Here is a 21,981-nt window from a genome sequence, read left to right as displayed (position 1 = left end):
CCCCCATGAGAACTCTACCTGGAGATGCTTCAAGCACAGCACTGGCACCTTTCCACATCAAAAGATGAACGTTACCTGTGTGCGTCAATTAACCTCTTCCCTTAGCACCCCGCTGCTAGGCAAGGAGACAGGTAATTACCAGAGACAGCAAAGTTCTCAAAACAAGAAGGAAAACACATTTCTATTTCCATCTCCTCCCCAAAGCCTGAATTGCCCTGTGGAGCTAAGCAGGTGGCCTCTGGCAGGGATGCCCAGGCAGCCAGCCACACTACTACTGCAATATTCCTGGACAAAACATGACCCCATGTAAATATAGCACAGCCCTAACATCCATCCAGTGGCAATGCTAAAGTTTTGGCTAAATACTTTGTCACAGAGGAGACATTACTCTTCAGCAGAATTTATTACAAAGCAATCTCAGAAAGGGGGAATTCAGCAGTGAGAAGTGAGAGGAGCACTTGTGGCATCACCAGAGAGCTACACACGGCCTGCAAGAATCCAGTGTCCTGAACGGCTATCAAGGATGGAGGCTGCCACCTACACTGAGAACAAGTCTGATTTTTTTAGCTCAGTTTTTGATATTTTCATCAATCAGCCCAAGGGCATACAGTAATTCCTCTAAATTTTGGAATAAATTACTACGTGAATGTGAATTGCATATGAATATGCAACAAACGCTAATGAAGCATAACAAATGAATTAGCGTTTCCTGCTGCACCACATCCATGTGACTGTAAAAGCAGACACTTCAGACCATGCTGTTTTATGACAATTGTGAAAATAAAGTCAAAAGAAGTCACTGGAGTTTACAGCTTTCCACAAAAAGTTTCTGTTGCTAGTTCAACAGTGACATTCAGGATTTCTCCTTTACCTTTCACAAGAACATTACAAATCAGTGATGTTTTAAAGTGGAAAAACAATGACCACTATATTGCAGTCATGCCATCCTGCAGCTCTACGCTGGAATGAAACTGGAGAAGACACAGTTTCTTTGAAGAATATGTTCCAGGCATTTAGGGGTGGATTAAGAGGAACTTCAAAGGCTATAGAGTCAGATATAAAGCATTCCTTGAGCTCTGTCAGGATAGGTCTGGTTTTGCACTTTAAAAGAAGCTGACAAAGGTTTTCCCTAGAAGAGGGGGTTTGTGACCTTTTGTATCACTTTAAGGCAAATGAGCTGCTTTTCTGGGCTTTAATAATTGGCTTTAATAGTTTTATACTTTATATCTTTATTAAATATTCTTGTCAAAGGGCAGTTGCAACAGCCAGCTTTATATCTATAAAATAAGAAATCAGCAATTACTGAGATACAGGGCAATCTTGTTTTTAAAGCCCACAAGTTGCAGTGAAGTGACTTCTTTCACAGATTGCCCTCCGTTCTGGTATTTTGTTAGCACTACCAGCTGAAGGCACCCCTTAACTGGCACTCTAGCACGTACTCACTGACAATGATATCATGCCTCCCTGATAACTACCTTCGAGGTGCTCTTAGCAGTCACTTAAAATTCCAGCAGGGAAGTGGCTGTGTTAGGTTATCAGCCCAGAGACCGTCTTGTCTTCTTCACACTGAAGGACAGCACTGACATGTGACTACTGTCATTTGTTTGGCTTTTAATTATATTTAATGCTTCATTCAAATGGCACAACATCATCTCAACACACACTAGAAAATTCCAAGCAGTCAGCGGCACCTCCCTGAACACCTGTGCACACATGTGCCCTGCACCCAGCACGTTTTCACCTGACGACCACCTCTTACTAATGCTCCCAATCCTAGACACAAATGCCTTATGAGTCAGGATGCCAGAAAATTATTACCTGGCCTGGCAAAAACTCGATGTGAGCTTAGGCAGGCCAATTCCATTTTCCTTATCAGATTGCCCAGCTTATACAATAGATACTATTACACATTCTCACAAGTCTCCTCTAAGATTAAATTATTCCAAGCCTTTAATGCTCTGCGTCAAGAGGTATTACAGAATTTAAAAGTTAGATTTTTCTCCTCTCTCTGACATGCTTTATTTCTGCACATAATATAAGTATCACAGCTGCCTATCACAAGGAGAGGTGGTCACAGAAAAGGGTGCATTTTGTTCCTGTTTCTGGATTCATACCAACACTACCAAATGCATTTTCCCTAGTTCCAGGATGTGAAACTTGCCCTCTTCTACACCTGCCAGGTATGGCTTTGAGCATTCCCAGAGGCCTGAATCACCTCTGGAAACAGACAATGCCCAGCAGAAGGTAGGCACTGGAGCCCAGGGTAACGTCAGATTGGGTACTTTACCTGGCCTAATTATGGGAGCACTAATGATAGAAGGAATTGTCTTTCCTACCTTTGGGTCAATTTGAAGTGGGGCTTTTTGAGACAAAAGGATGAGAACCTAGCCTGCATGGCTCTAACTTTTGTCATCCCCCTCAGCCTCCCTCTCCCAGAAGGCCAGCAGGGATGCGAAATGCCATGGGGAAGCTGCAGGGCTTTTGGCAGGGAACCAGGCTCCAGGAGGAACCAACAGCCTCACCCAGGTCCCACGCCAAGCACGGGTCGGGAACGTACAGTCAGCTCCTGGAGGAGCAGGGCTCCTACAGCAGGGAGAAAAGAGTTTACACACTTCATCTCCTAAATTAGCACTTTTGTTTTCTATTATGCCATTTGCATCAGATAGGATTTAGGCATATTCTCTTAATGATGTACTTTGGGAAAGGACTACTTCATGCTTACAAGTCTTACTTTCTGTTTCCAAAGTTACAGTCCGTACATGGAGCATTACGTATGTTTGTGCATGGATCTGCCCTGTTGAATTCCTTGGCCTTCATGCTATTTTACATCTTACCCCCTCTGGTTGTCATCATTCATGAAAAGGTTTGGGAGCCTTGTGGAGAAAAGGGCTTCCTTCAGGCGGATTTCACCCGCCCGCTCACTACAACAACTCAAAAAAAGACAGATTACAACGGAGAGGAGAGAAAAGCAGCCTTCCCAGCAGCAGCCCCTGGCTGCACCGCAACGGCTGAGCTCGAGGAACCTTCAAGAGCCTGAGGGGAGAAGGCTCAGGAGCCCACCCCGATGTGACTCCAGCAGGGTTCCCGCTGACCACCCTGGCACGTTGCCTGCTGGGGAAAGGCAGCGAGGCCGAAGGTAGAGAGGAGCCCTCCTCCACCCCGGGTACCCAAGAGCTTAGTTAGCAGTTGTGTCACCCACTGAAGGAATGGAAAGAGTTGGGTTTCCATGCCAACAGGAAGGCATGTGCTTATATTAGTAAATCCCTGCCGACCTCTGCTGATCTTTCCCTGTCCTGGTCAGTGTTTGGGATTAGTGACAGGGCGCACACCACTGCCTGCTCCCAGGTCCCACACAGCACAAGGAGGCCTGGGCAGTCTGAGGGGGGCTTTGCTGCTGCTTGCCCTCCCTCCCCCCAGGCTTGCTAACTGCAGCAGGCGAGCCTATCTGCCAGGGAAGGCAGCGACCTTCCCTGACAAAACCCAGTCCTTCCCTAGGAAGAGCCTTCAGTTTACCTGCCCTGGGGGCACACTGCCCCTCTTCAGGTGCTTTTTGCATCCTAGGCCCTTAGAAGCCCCACGTTGTTGTTGGCACAGCAGAACGCTGCCATCCTCAATACAAGCTAAATTTTGAGGTGTTTAGCATGGGGGAGAGTGAGATTAAGCCCCTTCTCCCTGGGCACAGTCAAAGCACGTGCTCCTAGTAATACCAGCACCAGAAAGCAAGGCCCTGGCATTCTCTGAGACCACTGCCGAGCTTAGGAAATGCCAGCAACTGGCACTGATTTCACTTGACCTGAAGTATTCCCTAACTGATATTCCTTCTCCTGTTTGATGAGGAAATGGCCATCTTTCTCATGACCTGTTTGATGTTTTAACACAGCTATGAAGATGTACCTCCCACTATCTTTCCTCTGGAACCTAGAGAAAGACACAGGCTATAAATAAATGGGTTTGATAGCGTTGCGTATATTGCCACAGTAACTCTTTGATCTGTTCTTACAACATCCCCGTATTTCCCCTCCATAAACACTCCTCCAAGCTGACCTTCATGGCTTACACTTCTCTGATCTCTCAGCCATTTCCACAGATCAAATACTGAGACGGGGGTTTCCTGCATGGCCAGTTAAATAAAATGAGTCATAAGCTTTAATTTCCAATTCTAATTTAAATTTACTGGCAATCAACAGAGTTGAAAGGATTGCATCTCTTTGTTTCCGTGTTTAAAAGAGCGTAAGGCTTAAACTGGCTGGATGTCCCAGCTAATCTCAAGAGCTCGCGTTAGAGCAAACAGCAAACTGCCAGAAAAAAAGTTTTGTCTGCACGTGTTCTCTCTCAATAGGCGCCCAAAGCATTTTACAGGCCAAAGGTATGTGAGTTACTGTGCTTGTTGTTGCCTGGAGTTGTGGAAACAGAGAGGAGTAGACACTTGGTTCTGCTCTCCAGAATATACTTTCCAACACACCTTAGGCTGAGAGCCGTCCTGCCCATTACGCAGCAAGCAGCACTAAAAGTGCAGGCACATGCGGAGGCTCCTCCACTCTCCCCCCGGAGTTTATGTTAAACAACTGGAGATAGCGTGGATCTGGGAGCCGGGTGGTCTTGCAGTTACAGCTTGCAACTGGCCATTGAGATAACCAGCACCATAACTGGATAATTTGGCCATTCTGTGCCTCCATGGTATTTTGACTCAGCCCATTAGAAATCACAAAAGTAGTCCTATGCCTCACGAGGGCAAGAAAAGGCATTTCCTTATGGCCTTAAGAGCTCTACAGGTGCCACATAAATACCACCAGTCATACAGGTAAAATCTGGCTGAACTCCCCTTGCAAAATAGGAGCAGGTGTGGAAACCTGGGCTTGCCTTCAGCTTTACTGGCTACGTTGGTATGTCATCCACCATCCAAAAGAAAAGGACATTCTCAGGAAAATACTGTTCCAGAGAAGAGCTTCACCCAGAAGAGGAAAGTTATCGGTGCAGTTGCCAAACAGCACCAACCCCCAAGCCCATGCCAACTCCAGCAGCCACGTACGGGGTCTGTGCAGCCTAGCCGGCCTTCCCTGCACAGCACAAAGGCTCCATGACTGCCTCCCACTTCAAACCAGTAGCTATGGTTACTAGATACAAAAGACAGTCCTGCTGCTTCCCTGTGGCCAGAGGAATTCCAGGCACTTGGAGCCAACCCACCACACAAAGAAGCTGGTAGGAGGGAAAAAAAAGAACCCAGAAACAACAGAGTTCGACTTTCATATTCATGGTTGGAGGTGATCACAGAAAAGTCAATTTAGGGAGGCTTCAGAGGAAGAAAAAATAAATTGTTGGGGAATAGAAAGAAAGCTGAAAAAGGCCATAAACATCACCCACTAGTGCAAGAAACACCCAAATGCAGCATCCAGCAGGTATGAGCACAGAGAAGGCACTTTGATTGTAATTTTATCTTTACTTTTTCACACCCTTGTTCATTGCTGTTCTATCTGAGTGGCAACCAAAGAGGACTTGTATATACATGTATTGGCCTGGCGGTGCTGAGAAGAGCATAAGGAGGCCTGTTCAATCCCAATCATATTTTCCAGTAAAAGGTTGGACATGTTCCTGACACGACCTTATAATCCCTAGATGACTAAAACAGATGTCTAGGCCCAGCAGATCTCCAAGCACCCAATTCCAGAAGAAACAAATATATATTTTTAGGGACCATAAGGAATTATATACAAGGGTGACTTCTGAAGCCCAAAGACACATTGCTTTGGAGCTGCAGGACCCCAGTATGCTCAAGTATGTTCTGTGGCTATAAAGTAAGTTTTCAATGTGGAAGAAAATACTAAAAAAATCAAGCAACCGACCAATAACAACAAGCAGCAATGTTGTTACCTCATCACCTCGTTAGCTCTTCTGTTACCTCATCACTTCTTGCACTTTCAGGACAGATCTACTTTCTTCAACATCTCTAAGAGAAAACTCATGCACTGTCTTCTTCCTCCACTCTTTGCACCAGAGATACCTGACACTTGAATGTACTGCTGTACTCCCCTAGATACACTCCTCTCTTGCCTTGACATATTTCTGAAGGATACAGACTGGGAATAAAGCTGTGTTTCTTCTGTGTGGGCACAGCTGTGAAATTTAGAACTTTTCAGTGGAGCAAGTGGTTATTACAATAGCTGAGTACTTCTTTACACGAAAGTGCACACACTTTTAGCTCTAATGAATAAATGCACTCACAAGTGCATAGGGAGAAGGACAAAAGGAGACAAGAAATAAATAGAGGGAAAAGCTTATCTAGAATCAAATGTCTTTTATCTTCCTGACAAGAAGTTTTCAGGCTCCCAATCTAACCATGACAGTGGCATTTCGTTCAGTTACGTTTGCAATACAAGCACAGATCACGGACCTAATCTAAAGTTACCGCACATTATCTGGGTAAGAATCAGGCACAGAAGACAAAAACTTACCCCAAAACAGGAGGAAAAGTGGCAGCAGGAGCGCAGCGCTGCACACCTTGGATGTAGTTTTCTTTAATTCCATGACAAGTCTACGCGTGGCTGTCGTGAAAGCCTCCGGGAGGACCGGCGGCTGCAGGTCAGGCACAGAAGCTCTCCCTACATCACGGGCTCTGCGGCACCCCGTCCATGTCCATGCTGTGCCGGAGCGGGCCCAGCACTATGGCTGTGGACAGAGTCCCCGTGCGCCCTGCAGCGCTCCGCTGCCTTGCCGAGCACAGGGAAAACGCTGCCTGGATCGCCTGGAGCGAACTGCCGGGGGCACAGCTCCGGCCCCACGGGCACCCCGGCGCTGCTGGAGGCCAGAAGGGGCAGGACCCCGCGGGTGGCCCCGGCTTGTGGCTCCCCTGCACTCCCCGGACTGAGGAAGGACACGAAGCTGGGAGCTGCACGGCTGGGACAGGAGCGCAGCGCTGGGGGTGGGTGCGGGTGCTGTGTCAGACACCGTCCACTGTTGCAGGTGAGGACCAACAAGGACCTTCCAGAAGGGGATGACTTGTCCAAAGAGAATATAAGCCAAAAGACACAAAAAGCTCACTAGTAATTCCAAAGAGCAGAGACATCAGTCCTCATGGCTGCCTCGTGAGATCTGTGAGCCCCCGAAGCACACAAACCCCTGAGACATACACGAGCCCTCTTCTCTGGTTAGGGAACAGTCACAGAGACCAACAGACATGGCCATGTAACACAAGCACCAGATCACACCCCCACATTTACATGCATGTGCTTAGAGTTTTACAAGCAGAAAAAATTGTCAGGGTCCATCGTTTTTTGGGAGCCCCTGGAAGCAGACACAGCTCACGCTCAGTTGTGACCTCCTAAGTACCTCAAATCCACATCACAATTGGATTAAATTAACCCTAATGAGAATTACGTACACTGCCTCACCCCTCCAGTGACAACTAAAAATAGAAGGCAGGTAAGATGCCGTACGAGCTTAAAAAAGCAGCATGAAAGAGAGCAAGGAGTCGGCGCGGACAGACCTGTGCTGCAAATCCATTGCAGTGCTTCATCAGTTCTCTTCCTTTCCAAACTCTTAACAATACCTGTGCCAGACTTGGAAAGCAAGTGCAGAAATTGATGAAAAAATAGTTCCTGTTTTGGACAAGTTCTGTACTAAACCATGGGCTCTTTCCCACAGGTGTCCTACCATTAAATACAGGTTACCAGTACCACAAATAGGTCCCAGCTGCAAACTATCAAGGTAAAGAATTCAACAACCCCCAGAGCAAGCTCAGGTTCATGCAAACCTTCACCAATTTTAACTTAAAAATGCAGGATAATGTGGAACAAAATAAACACGCTTCCAAGTTGCAGTCAGTGCTCCGTATATTCTAAAGCTAAAACTAAAAGCAAAGGTAAAACTAGGGGTCAGCCTCTGGCAGGGTCTCTGTGACGTTTGCTGTGCACAAAGGTGTATGCGAAACTACAGCAGGGGTTCAGACAGAGCTGTGAGACTGCCCTGTGCTTCTGCCGTTACTGCCATGTTTGTCCACTGTGAGACCTTTTATGGCAGGAAAAAAATAAAGGCAACCCCCCAAGAATCTGATGAAAGCAACAGGAATCCTGCACTGAGCAATTTACACTGGCCAGGCTGATGGCCAGTGCGGGGAAGTGGCTGCTTACCACCTTGTTTTTACCTTCAGTGAAGGCAGAACAACAGCACAGGCATTTTCACCAGCGGCACACCACAGTTTGGTAACAAATGCTTCACCTCACTACCCTGCTCGGATCGCTCCACAGATGATGCATCGTGTAATCAACCTTATCTGGACCACCCTGCCCCCACTGCCAGCTCTGGTGTCTCCGCTCTGTTTTCTCAAGACCAGCCTCAGCATCGTTTTTTTTTGCCAGCTACGGCAGCCATCTGGAACTCATTTCTCCCTCCTTAGATTCTCATTTTGCTGCCAGGGGACGTAACCAAGCACTCACGTGCAGAATCTTTCTGCCCAGAATTTTTTGCCTCACCTGGGTGAATGATGCTGCCAAGAGCTTGCCTTGTCAAAGCAATACGTGCGAACCCACTGCACGGCCACGCTGCAAGGAGCACCGCTCTTCCTCCGCCAGACACTGCCCCTTCTCCAAGCTGAATACTGCAATGCTCCACAACTACCCACAGTAACTGCTGGTTCACGTGTCTACCTGCAGGCCATGCATTGTTCATACAACAGAGGCAGTGTAACCAACTGGTAGAGGCCTTCCCCCAGAGGCTAAGGTCTCACGTGCTGCTGCGGCGGGGTCCTGACACCCCTGTCGGAGCCACTGACTCCTGAAGACCTGGTACCTGCCAGCTAGACTCAAAGAGCAGAACAGTTTAGCAGAGGCTGAACAATTAAAAAAACTTGAGAGGAGCATTCCTGGTGTCCCTCAGTACATTTCAGACAATGTTAACTGGTAGCACATCTAAGAGGTCTGCGGGGACTTAAGGCTCATTTAGCCCAAGCTACCAAAGCCTGCATAGGTCAAGACATCTGCTTCATTATCCTAAGTAAAATACCTTAATCCGGCATCCACCTATGCGGATATTAGAAATTAATTTTTCAACAGTCACGCTTGCAATTGTATGGGATTTTGCCAGCATAAATGGCAGACCACTTCTGTGCTGGGCCCTGGGGCATACAGCAACCAGTGCAGGTATTAACCAGCTTAGTCCAATTAAAGGACTTTAATGCAACTCTGTTAAGGCCCTGATTTGTTAGGCTTGACTACATTTCCAAAGAAAGAGCACAATTGGGTGGATTTGTTATCTAAAGAATAAGCTCCAAGTCCTTAGTCATCCTTGCTAAAGCCTTCCCCACACTGGCCATGGTTTGTGCTACCTCGGCACTGCTGCAGCCCAACGCCAGTATAATCTGCTCTTTAACATAGTATTAAAATTAGAGCCAAAGGACACAGCTGCTTTCGTCTGTGTAACACTCATTACGAGAGACTTAAGGACAGCGTAACAGCGAGGCTTCTATTCTCAGCAAGCAGGCAGGGAACTTTGCAAGCCGGAAATGCATGCCAGGAAAATGGGGCAGCAGCGGGCAAGCTGGATTAGGGAAAAGGAGAGAGAAGGTCTGGGGTACCCTGCAGAACCTTGCTGTTTTCTGTATTACCTCCTTTTCTGCACACTTTTCAGAAAACAATCTTACACATTTCTCCATGAACAGTTCACAATGAATGCACAGCAAAGTACCAGAGCAAAATAGCCTGTGCTTTCCATTCCAAGAACTATGCAAGGTGGCATGGTTGCACTATTTTTCCTCACACAGGGCTTAAATAGTGCTAAAATTACAGACCAGATACTAGAGACTACACGTGTGAGGTGACAGTCAGTACCACAGACAGAAGCTGGTAAGAACAGGGCCATCCATGCCTCCTTTCTATGCACATCAGGTACTTGCCGCAGAGCCTCACCTTCCCTCCTTCCAGTTCTGGAACCTCACTGAACAAAAATTTCTGCTTTTCTGAACTGAGCGATGCAATCTAAGGGGATCAGAATCTTCTAATTTTTTTTCATCAGCTTCCTCTGAGTGTTATTAGGCACAGCCCTCGGTGACTGCAGGCGTGGTACAAGGGAAGTTAAGCTGGTTAAAAAGCAAATGTCCAGTTCCACTCAAAACAATTGTGAGAAAAAATCACTACTTTGGTACACTCCTCTGCTCTCAATCACATCTGAGAAGTGCCAGATATATTCAAAAAGACTTAAAGTTCTCGAATTTCAAGTTTACAGACCCACAGGCCAATTCTGCATACGGAAGGGTTCAAAGACCTTACGGTGATGTAATGCTTGAGGGTTCTCGGGGGCCCAGTCTCTCAAAATTCGCTCTTTCTTGCAAATAACAATTACCCTTAGAATTCACGTCACCGCTTTTCCATTTGGCCACTAGATGTCCCTTCTGCACTGCATGAATTCAAGCAAGGGCCACTGTGTGAGAACAGGAGTTGAAAAGAAATTCCTGTCCCAGCAGCGCTGTCAGCCCAACGCCAGCAGGCACAGCCTGCAGCGCGGCAGGACGGTGCCAAGCAGCACAGAGAACGCTCCGCGACCCGCTGCAACACCCCCACGGCAGACGAGCCAAGCTTTGTCTGCAAATCAAAACCTCGAAGTTGCTACTCAAAGTTGGGAACAACCACACCAAATTTACACTCTCAAGACATACAGACATGTAGAAATATGAAGGATGGTCAGAGTTTCTGACCCAGTCTCACTTCCCTGAACACAGCAATTGATTTCAGATAAAACTGCGGTGTTAAGGCAGAGGAGCAGACCTGTAAAACAGAGGCAGAGCAAACACGTATGGGAATTTCATCGGAAATATCTGTGTGAGTTAGGACTGAATATAGCACACAGTCACACGTAGGTGTGTGGTCTGCCTCCTCCCATACGTGCAGCCCTGAAAGCCCGGCCAGCAGGCGCCATCCTGTGGCAGCAGACTCTCAGTCCTGTGATGCACCAGAGACTGGCTCAAACACAGAAAGGACTCCTGGCACTCACAGCACAAACTAGCAAGAAAGCCTCTGTGAAATCCTGCTTTAACTGAGAAACTGGGACAACACCAGGTCCTCTTAAGAGAAGTGACATCTTAAGCCTAAGTTCTTCTAATCAGCATTACCGCCCAGTTCTGGGAAGACCCCCCCGGTTTGTCTGCAGACTACAGAAGGTCTGAGGTTAGTATTTGAGGGGACAAAATGGAAGCAGAGTGCCTGAAGCCTGGAATCACCTCCTCTGCCTTTCAGCATCAGCTGCCTGTGCAGAGATCCCCAGGACATGTCTCATTTCAGAAAAGAACACATTGGAAGAACCGGAACAAGGATATCCAGCACACACACAACACTTTATGGCTTCCCCTCCAGCGCGCGAGGCCATTCACATTACGTGCAGCCTAGGCCATCATAAAGACAGAGCCAAGCTTCTGCCAAGTTATCTCCACGAGAAGTTACAGAAGTCAGGCTCTAGCCATGGACGTCTCTTTTGATCTATGTGAGACTCTGCTGGAGTGCCACAGGTCAAGTTGAAGCCCCTTTGATCCTCTTCCACTGCTTACAGCTGCATCAGTGGAGGCGAACCCCTTCCAGGAGGCCTCTCTTGGCAGACGAGGAGATGAGAACGCTGAGCAGCTAACAGGCAGCAGCTAACTGCCTGGACACCTCTCAGGAGGATATTCTGTATGTAAAGTGCTAGAGCTGGGAGAAGCATGCGTCCAGTATGCTGCCTGGATCCAAGAGGGTTTTGAAGGTGAGTATTACAAGGACTTTTTGCTGCTGTTTTTGTCAAAATGATCCAACACGCTTGTAAATGAAATGTCTCTCTCTCTCTTTTTTTTTTTTTTTTTTTTTTTTTTTTTTTTTTATCACGACCAGCACTGCCCGGAGAGAGCCTTTCGGGCCACGAGAGGGCAGTGCCGGGCAGCGTTCTGATCTGCCAGCCAAAATCCAGCTTTGAGAGGCACCCTCCTAGATCGATCAGCATGTTTGTTGCAACTGTCTGCATTGTTGGCAACCCTGGAGTCCCAGTGCTCCCTAGGGGCTCAGCAGGCTCCAGGGGAAGAGTTAAATGCTCAGCCAGAAGCAGTGCAACCTGCAATCAGAGCCAAAGGAAAGGAGTGAGTAAGTAATCTCTGCAGCGGAGTCTGGGGGAAAGGAACATTTTAATGCAAAATTTAGCACTTTGTGGAGGTCAAAGCAGGGGGTGGAGAAAAGGGAACTTTGGGGAAGCTCCCAGCTGGACCTGAAAAACAACTGCATCTAGCTGCACTGTGTGAGCATGCAGAGCTGCTGTGCTCTGAGGCAGCCTGGCCTCAAAGGCCTGCTGCACAGTGTTTGACAAGTGTGTCATGGAAATTACACCTCTGAAAGCTGCATAAATCAGCAAGCACTGCCTCATTTTCCTTCCAGATGCAATCTCTGTGATCTCTCACAGCCTTCATGCACACATTATGCTCTGCAATTGGGGCTCCACATAATGTGCATTCTTACCACAGTCGGTAGCAAGGAGTAGAATGGATACAGACCTCACATGTGCCAAATGTTGAGGCATGAGTCATTTTCTCCAGGACGACAAAGATGTGGGGCTCTCTTTTGCACATTTGCATCTCAATAAACACTCCATTCAATATTCTCACCACCTCCTATTCTAACCCAGGTAACTAAACAGACATGCCTGTCACCATGAAGACACGGGACAACTCTACTGAGAGCCATTTTTCCACTCACAAGCTGGGGACATTGCCCAGCTCTCTCAGGCCTGCACACTCATGACTTTCTAGGCCATCAATATCATTATAACCACTGACTGAGCCACAGCGAGACGGAGCAGCAAACATCTCCTAAGTTACCTTCTATTTTAAGAATAGTTCACTAACTGGAGCTCCCATTTGAGTCAATTGTTTCTTCTTCTGAGCTGCCCCAGAAGAATGGCCGTACCTATACGGCGTGTGCAACAGCTACTGGATCCACCATCGCTTGGATAAGAGGGTCTGCAAGTCTCACAAGGATTACTGCAGTATGCACTGGCATGTGGGCAGAGACATTTTGTTTTGCTGAGATGCCATACCCTGTGATCTCCATCACCATCCATTTGTCAGATTGCTTAACGAATTTCAAGAATGACAAATACAGAGCTTTACACAACTGTCAACACGACAGCATTCAAGTGTGTTTTCATGATCCTCAAACGGTGCTGCATCCAAGTATCAGTAACACTGAATTTATTTTGTAATTAGAACCTGAAGAATTATCTTGTCATCACAGTGGCAACGACGCTTCCAGACCTCCTCTGTACATGTACATCTCTATTTAAGTAAAAAAGAATTATCTAAGCAAAATTAACTTAAGGACATAAGCTAGCACTCCTGTTTTCTTCTGCTATAGAAATGTTTTGGTGATGACCAACTTGGTGGCACTGATGTCTATCAGAACAATAAGAGGCGAGAGAAAATCCCTCATTTAATCCCTCAAATCCTTTTCTGAAAATATTTTTATTTGCTACTAGTTGCCTAACTGGACCAGAGATACAGGTAGGCTGAAGCTTTTAGGACTTCAGCACTTCTCTATCCCAAGAGAAGCTCTAGTTTGTTCCACTTCTCTTAGGGAGCAGTTTGTGTCAATTTCCTACTCTGTGCCTTACAACAGCAGGCAAAACAAAGCCTTGCTGAGGCTCTGCTAAAAGGTGCCCATGATCTGCTCACAGGTGTTTGAATCCTTGGCTCTGGTAACAGGTGTGCTGGATGTGCACAGGAGCCCATCAGTATGTCGGAAACAAAAAATACTTCGTGGACTGAACAAAAGGAAAACAAAGCTGCAGTAGCATGCTGAATTAAAACACACTCTATAATCCTGATTTATAATTCAGAAATACAACTGTGATGTAAACCAACCTTTAAGGACCCAGCACACCACACTGCACGAAGTCATTACTGCTTTGTGCTACGCTGGGCGAGTGGAGGCGTGGCAGCTAAGTGAGGCTGTGCAGTGCACCAGCCGTGCTGACAACGCACCGAATCCGAGGGAGTGCGGCAGTTCTGGGTGTCTGACCGAGCGTTTTATTAAACGGAACATTTTAAGCTGAGGGACTCTGTTGCTCATGCACCAAGAGCCATCCGATCTGTGGCTGCATTGTCAAAGGCTTCAGGCATGGGAAGTGGAAGCAGCAGCAGCAGAGTCTGAAGCAGAAGAGTCCATCTCCACATGAATGCTCAAAAACTTCCAGTAGAAAGTGACCTCAGCAGATGCAAGCAGATACACTGGGAACCATTTTCAACTCTTCCAACATACCTCTGAACACAACCATAGGAACAGAGCCCTGGTAAATCCTTGTTAAAGCACAACGGTAGCTACATCAGAAGTATGACTGCTTCAGTAAGAGCAAGAACAAGCAGCAAGACACCTCTCTTTGACAGGAGACATGGAAGGCTTCTTCTGAGGTTGTATATAAAATATTCAAGAGGATGGATCCAGAATCTTCCCAAGAACTACAGCAAGAAACATGGAAAGAATTCTATCACTTTAAATCTGAACTGATGCCAGTTCAGCCTTGCCATTCACCAATGATACATATCTCTGGAAAGAAACATGATAATTGACAGCTTATTGGAACACTATCCATTTTCTCCCTGAGAAACTCCACTGCAACTAAGTCACCCCTATATTTATCACAGCAAGAAGCAGCATCTTGTATCTTGAAAGATTTCCATGCCAAGGCCAGGTTGCCAGCATCATTTATTATGCCTGAATGCCTTAAGAGACAGAAGTCACAAACATGACAATTTAATTCTCGTTCGCTTTGGGAATGGCTGAATGCACCAGCCTGGCTCTCCTGTTTGGGCAAACGATGACTCTTTCTGCTTCCAATTCAGCCTTAGCTCCTCCTCTTTCTATTAAAGGACTTGACTTCAGAAAAATTTTGTTTCCTGTATCCGCAACCAGAAGGCAAGCCAAAGTATATATGGCTGAGCTTCCCGTAATAGCAGAACGGGTACAGAAATTTCGTTTCACTGCATGGTATTTGGATCAATCTCTGGATCTTTAGCTTGTACATTCAGTGAGTCACTGATGTTTGGTGAGGGCCCATCAATGCTTTTCAGAAAACGCCTTTGGTTGAAGATGTAAACTCCATTTGATCCCAAGTCTTTTTTAATGCATGACTCTGAACCAAAGGACCTTGCTTATTTCTGCTCATCTGACTTCTGGAAGTCAGTAGGGCAACCGCTCTGGAAAAAATGGAACCTGAGAAGTAAGGACGAAACCTCCTCAGAGAAAAAGACAAAATCACTGTCACTTGGAGTACACGAGATTAAATGAAAATTTCTTCAGTTCTGGTTCCACCTCCCTTTGCAAAGCTTGTTAAAACATGCTCTCTTTGCTTCTGCATTTTCTTTGATTCAGACCAGACGATGTAACATGGGGATTAATCATTACAGAGCACCTGGGATTTCTGAGATTTCAGAGATTTCATTTGGCTTAGAAAGATAGAAAGACAACCTGCAATACTGTCAATTGTCAGGGCTGTTACATTTCCTCTTATAACCCGGGGAATGCAGCTACTTCCGTGAAATCTTGAACAAGGTAATGATTACCGTGAGCTTTCCTTTCTCACTCAGACTTAACCCAAAGTAGCCTTCAGGAATGCATGCTTCTTGTGAATGCAGCCAACTTTCAGGAATATGTGAATGACCAAAATGCACAGGAGAAAGCTAGGAATGTCACCACATTGTTTCTCTGCTTTGGAACAGTTTCTTCTCATTCAGGAAGAATGAGAAGAAACATGTCCTGTAAACATGAATTTAAAATTATGAATCCACTCCTGGCCATTAGATACATCAAAACTGCTACATACTTTACTCCAATTTCCTTGTTTATTTCCCCTCAGTCACTTAACCCTACTGTCAATTTCTGTTTAAACCATAAAACTGACACTTTGTATTCCCACCATCACAGGTCCCTTGGAGTTTACACTGATGTTAAAACCAAGGTTCCTCCCCTTTCTATGACTTTAAAGCTCATAACCCTCCATTAAACTAGCTGATTTGCTGATTCTGCCCAGCAGAGGACTTGGTCTCCTGTCTTTTTCTACTGCTTAACAGAATTGGTACTTCAATTATCAGCACATCCTCATGGGCTGATGGAATCTCCCTGTACGGTCAGAACAAGTACCTACGGTTTAGGAACCAGAAGAACTTATTGGGCATCAACACACAGGAATTGCCACAGCAGCAATAGACACAATGCTTCCCCACTCATTTATCCATCTTCAGCTGAAACTGAGCTTCCAAGAGCAAAGAAAAAAAGTCAAAACAAACTGAAGAGTGAGATGGAATCCATCCTCTCAGCGACAACCAGCTAGATGTCAGGTGTCCAACCCACAGAGCCTGACCAAGGACAAAGTGGTCATTCTCTATTAGCTGCGGTGGGATGTTGGGAATTTTGAGCAGATGTTAATAGGATGAGTACATCCTAGTTGTACAGTCTCAGAATGATAATGCCTGTGAATACCAAAAACATATTGATCTTCTGAAGTGCATAGTTAGAACATCTAATAGCTCTAGAGAGAGCAAGAGAAACACTCAAGGGAAAAAGGAAGAAAAAAAAGCTGCTTTAAGATTGGATATTTATCTGTTGAATCTCTGGGGCACACAGGGTATGTTAAAATGCTACAACCCAGACACGCATTGAAGTGTGCCAAGAATGCACACTTAGTACATGAGAATCAAAGAATGAATTTACAGAACTGTGAGACTAACAGGTTTAAACCATTTCTTCAAGGTATGTTAGAACCAGGAAGAACCTAAAGATGAAAAATAATCCTCACTGTGCTGCCCTGGTGGAGTAGAACTGTATGGGGAGGAAAAAAAAAAAAAAAAAAGAACCAGTTATGCAGAGAATACAGATGCTGTTCAAAAGAAAATCAAAGGGAAATTCTTTCTATTTTAATAACCTCCTCTGTTATTAGTAATGCAGATCAGGACTTTGTTCTAAAAGGAAATCTAATTTCTAACCTACAGTTTCTTTTTCAAGTGCAAGACATTTGAAAGCTTTTTTAAACAAGGGCTATATAACTGGAAAAATTAATTCATTCTCCTCGCTTTGATATCTGTTTAGATCAGCATTACACACACTGTCAGAAGGGAAATGATGTCCTCTGCTCTGCACCAGAGGGCCAAACAGTCTGACAGTGTAAGCTCTCTGCTCCATGGTACTGATCCAGTTTGTTTTCTCCATCTCACAGAACAGAGCTCGTTGAAGAAGGGTGAGACTGCAGGATGCCAGGACTGCAGATTACCAGCTTATTCAGAGGTGTTTTCCATTTCTATTAGCTATACATCAGACTAAGCTGCACTAACAGAAAGATCACTGTAAAGCTTGCTCTCAGCAGTGCCACCATAGGAGCATATCATAACTGTAAGAACTCCGGTCAATAGCATTACATATCCACCGAACCACTAAGGACATTAAGCAAACACTTTGAAGAGCTGAGAAGAGATTCCAGTTGTCCTGAGCTTCCCATTCTCTGACCGCAAAACCACGCTCTCATATCAAATGGGGAATGAAACTCGAGGGACATTTTAATCCTGCACCCCTGCTCTAATTAATAATCCTACTTTATCAATATTTGATGCAGCTGTTATTGTGTCTCCTCTCACCATTGTACTTTTCATATAATGCTCTGAATTATTCTGATCTGCAGCAGAGCAATAGCAATGCACTCCTTCCAGAAATCACAGCAGCTCCTTTCCTGGCACAGCGCCTTTCCAGAACTCCTTGCTTCGTGACTAGCCTGTGAGATCGGCAGCTATAGCATAAACCAGCAGGTAACAATTTATGCAGAAAGGTATACTGACACACTCCTTAATGACACCCCTGCTTCCTGGCCTGCTACATCACCACTATATGGAAAAAATACATCATTTCCTGAAAACTGTACCAAGGCATAGATGCTGAGCGCACCAGAGGACAGTCGCTGTGTATACCAGCACGGAGAACCACAATTACTAAGGTACAAAAGCAACGACAACAAGAAAAACTTAGTTTTTTTTTTTTCAAATGAAAGTGTTGAGGAGGAGGAGGTGGACTACCCCGTGCTAAACGTAACAGCAATGCCCATCCCTTGCCACAAAACCTTCGTTCAGGTCACACGAGCTTATCCGACGAGTACATGATGAGCATGCTGCGGTGGTCCTGCTTCAACGGCGTTAGGAGTGCTGCTACCCGGCTGCTCACCACCCAGCTCCACAGGAGGGCTCCCTCTTGGCTCCACCGGCGTAACTGCAGCTGCGATACCTCCCCGAACAGATGCTGGTAACATGCTCGAGAATATTAACTCAGCCATTGAAAGTGCTTAAGCCGATGTGAATTGCTTCGGTAAAAGGCGGCTCAGGAACAATTACATACAACTACACGAGAGGTTAAACATTCCACAGCCCAGCTCTCGTGCTCTAAAATGCAGAAGCCTCTGTGAAAAATAAAACACATGCTCAAAACTCTCCATCAATGCAGAATCACTGGGATTAGTTCCTGATGCGGAAGAATTCAGACACGGGGAGAAGCAGCACAAACCCATGGATATATAAAGGGCTTATTCTGTAGGTTCTTTGGTCTCTCAATTTCTGTGTATCGTGCCTTTCATCTACAAGGCAACTTATTTAAAATGAACAAGCAAAAAAAAAAAAAAAAGTAAAACAAACATTTAAGAGAAAAATAACCCTCTGATAGATGAGAAACACTTCGCTTGTGCATTTTTTTGGTGCTGCCCAGCTTGTTTCTCTACAGAACGACCTCTCTCAAAGCAGAGTAGGGCCCGAAGCATGGCACCCTACTGGAAGGTTCAGACTCCCCTGTTAGACCACACATTTCTCCAGTCCCAGCCTTCCGTTGCACTGTGCCATGTTGGTATCTAACATGCAAGTATCAGTCCATGAAAAAATAGGAGGGAGCAGAGAAGCGAATCTTCATCCCAATAAAAGGCTGTGCATTAGTGGCCTCCCTGCCTGGAAAGCAGTTGCTATTTGCAGAAGAAAAACAGGAAAAAAGTACTTAGACATGCCCAACTGCCTGCCATTAGAGATTAATCACAGAAGTATGGCATTCCTCTTCCCTAGTTCCCTAATGCAGTATCAGGATAAAGACCACAATTTGGACTCCCAGTAGTGAGGGCAAAAGGGAAAGAAAGAAGTGGGGTTGAAGGAAAAAGGAAACAAGTCACAAGCAAGTTTGAGACTCCAGATAATTATTTTATTATATATATTATATATTATATATTATATTTATTTTATTTTATAGTATTTTGTGTGTGTGTGCACGCATGTGTATCCCCAGCCAGTTCTGTCCTGAGGGTGTACAAACCTGTAACTTCACCACCTGGAAGAAAGCCCCCCCAGGTGCCAAAACCAGACAGGATTTCTTGTGCTGACATTCAGTATGGAGCCCAGAGCAGATTGAATTTCTGTGGAGGGCAAGGGGAAGGGCTGCAGTGCACAGAAATCACATCAAAAAGTTTGTGCAGCTTTAGCTTGTGGAACATAAAGGCAGAGATATTAAAATAGGAAGATTAAAAGAAAAGTAACAAAGAAATGTTGAGGTGTTCACAGGACAAGGGGTAGAAGTCAAAGGACCAGAAAAAGCCTGCTAGTTACTGAAGAGCCTTCTACACTTACCATCTGACTCAAAGGCCAGAGAAGTAATTAAAGATCCCTTGCAATTACAGCAGGCTTTGGTTCAGGCCCACAGAGACTACGCTGCCAGGAAGCTCAATCCTTCCACATTGCAGTAGATCCTGACAAACATGAGACTGCCAAAGGCTGTAAAAATAACTAAGAGACAGAGTAAGGCCTGAATAAGCCTCGTTCAATGCATTAGAACTACCAGATAATGTAAACTTTGTGGGAACTTTTAATCTCATCTGTTCTGTCTCTAGAGAAAAGACATGGTTGCATTTATTTTTTTCACAGTAATTATACAAGCACAGTACAGCAAACAGATGGAGGTGTCATAAGCAAAGTGTGAAAAAGGAAAGGAAAAAAAAAAAAGAAAAAAGTGAGAGTCCCACTGCTGGAGATTATCATGCTGTGAAGTCTTGCTTGCAATGATCTGTCAGGAAAATGGCTCAGCTCCCCCAGGTCAGGACAAGCAATAGGATAAGCCTAAATCCTTAACCTCAGAGGGAAGATGTCCTGGGATGGACAGGTTTGCCACTCCAGAAAGTGGGGCACGGCACAGCACAGCACGGCATAGCACAGGGCTGGCCAGGCCAATGGCCAGCCAGACAAAAAAAAACAACACATGGAAAGCACAGAAGTGAAAACGTCCTCTAAGTGGAAGGAACTAAATAACTGATGTTATCAGCACATAATGGGAAGCTTTATGATAACCACATGGCCTATAAAGACTATGGATCTGCACCACAAAGTGCAGAATCAAGTTTTAACTGAGCAGTACAGAGGGACACACTGGGTTATCTATTAAACACATGACAAGATGCTACAACTGAGTCTGTCTGCAGGATGTCCTTTGCTAACGCCACTGTGAATGGTCACTTGTTCAACTACAGAACACTTCTGCCATGCAGTATAAAAGGACATTAAGTTTTCAATTCTGCTTTTGAATTACGTTTCAGGTATTGATTTTACCTCATGCTCAACGTAACTGATGTTTTCTTCATAGTTACAGCCTAATCTTCTGGTGCTCAGAGCAGAGAAGCAGCATTTGCCACATCTTCATCAAGTGTCTGAAGAATTTTTGTTTGTTTAAACAGACTGATCTCTGAACAGATCTTCCCAGTGCTAGTTTATCCCCAATCCCAGCAGCCAAAACAAACCAAAATATTTGGCAATACTGAATTGTTCAAAGAAATGAGGCTTTCTTGTTCATAGGGGTCTGAATGGGTTGTGAAAGCAGAGACATCAGTCACTCAAAATAGTCTGTATCCGATCACTTTGCTTGATGGTGATTAAATATAGGAAACGTTACTTGTCCAATGTTTGAAACAAAAGGCCCAGGGCACCTAAAAATGCTTTCCTTAAAAAGCCCTGCTCCCAGCCCAGCCCACTGAGTCCTGTAACAGGATCAGTCACAAACCTCTGCTCCAAAGCGAAGAGAAACAGAACAGAAAGGAAGTGAGGAGGTTCAAGAGGCAGGACTCTTTGTTCCTCTTCATTTCACATGTAAGCCACTCTTCGTTGCAGACCGCTGTGAGACAACAGATGTTACACACTCATCTACTCCCTAGATGCTTTTCTTAGGAGGGGTGCTAGTCTAAGTGGTTCAGTGCAGGGTTTTTTACCGGTCCTGCAAGAACTTTACACTTCAAGTGGAAAAAAAAGTTAGGGCTTTTTCCTAGCTTTGAAAATGCTGGACTTTGGATGGTTCCCATTCTTCAACATTCTACAGGAACAGGCAAAGCAAAGCACAGACACGGCGAACACCATCGCTGCCTTACCAAGTAATTTAAATACACACGAGTAAGTGCTGCCTTATAGTCCTTTAATTATGCATTGCGTCTGAATTATGTATTGAACAGAGGGCACACAGGAATTCTGGTGGAAAAAAACAGCCCTGTGCAGCAATGCCTCCTCACCCAGGGTAAGACAGGAAAATGCCCTACAATGGGTTTGCTCTGGCTGACCGGGCTGCTGCTGTTCCCAGGGACGATCTGTGTACCCGTCCTCGCTGCAAGAAATCGACTGCAGCCCTCTCAGAAGAAAACACTCTGCTGGTGAGCAAAAACTTCCTCCTGTATCCTGCTGTACTCTTATTTAGCCCAAATTCTGTTCAAGAATAACATAACACGTAAGCACTTTACACCTATAAGCCTACAAGGCCTAACCTGTTCACCACTCTAGCAGCCTCCCTACTGTAGATGCGAAGTGTTTAAATACAGAATACACACCGTGTTTTTCACATCAGGCAGTGGTTTTACAACATATGTCAAACCCCAGAACTGTTCAGATTATTTTGGGACTTGCTCTAATCAGTAGTTTTACTACTCTGTTGAAAAGCATGACTGCTC

General features: G+C 45.4%; 1 protein-coding gene across 5 annotated transcripts in view; it reads right to left on the bottom strand.

Annotated features, from left to right (window-relative positions):
* Nucleotides 1–21,981, bottom strand: part of CRB2 (crumbs cell polarity complex component 2) — a 65,849-nt gene that overhangs the window by 31,731 nt on the left and 12,137 nt on the right. For 2 of the 5 annotated variants that reach the window (XM_005024458.6, XM_013104116.5), the window contains exon 1: nucleotides 6,450–7,447. The exons of 1 other annotated variant lie outside the window; for it this stretch is intronic. In XM_005024458.6, the coding sequence (XP_005024515.4) occupies nucleotides 6,450–6,522 (73 nt within the window). In that variant the 5' untranslated portion in view covers nucleotides 6,523–7,447. Of the gene's footprint in view, nucleotides 1–6,449; nucleotides 7,449–21,981 lie in introns of those variants that run through there. 2 more of the 5 variants (XM_072025255.1, XM_005024459.6) reach the window with 2 other exon arrangements.

Source organism: Anas platyrhynchos, chromosome 18, assembly GCF_047663525.1.
Source record: "Anas platyrhynchos isolate ZD024472 breed Pekin duck chromosome 18, IASCAAS_PekinDuck_T2T, whole genome shotgun sequence".
Lineage (NCBI taxonomy): Eukaryota > Metazoa > Chordata > Aves > Anseriformes > Anatidae > Anas > Anas platyrhynchos.
The sequence above is the reverse complement of the archived record's forward strand: the minus strand, read 5'-3'. Positions and strand labels throughout refer to the sequence as shown.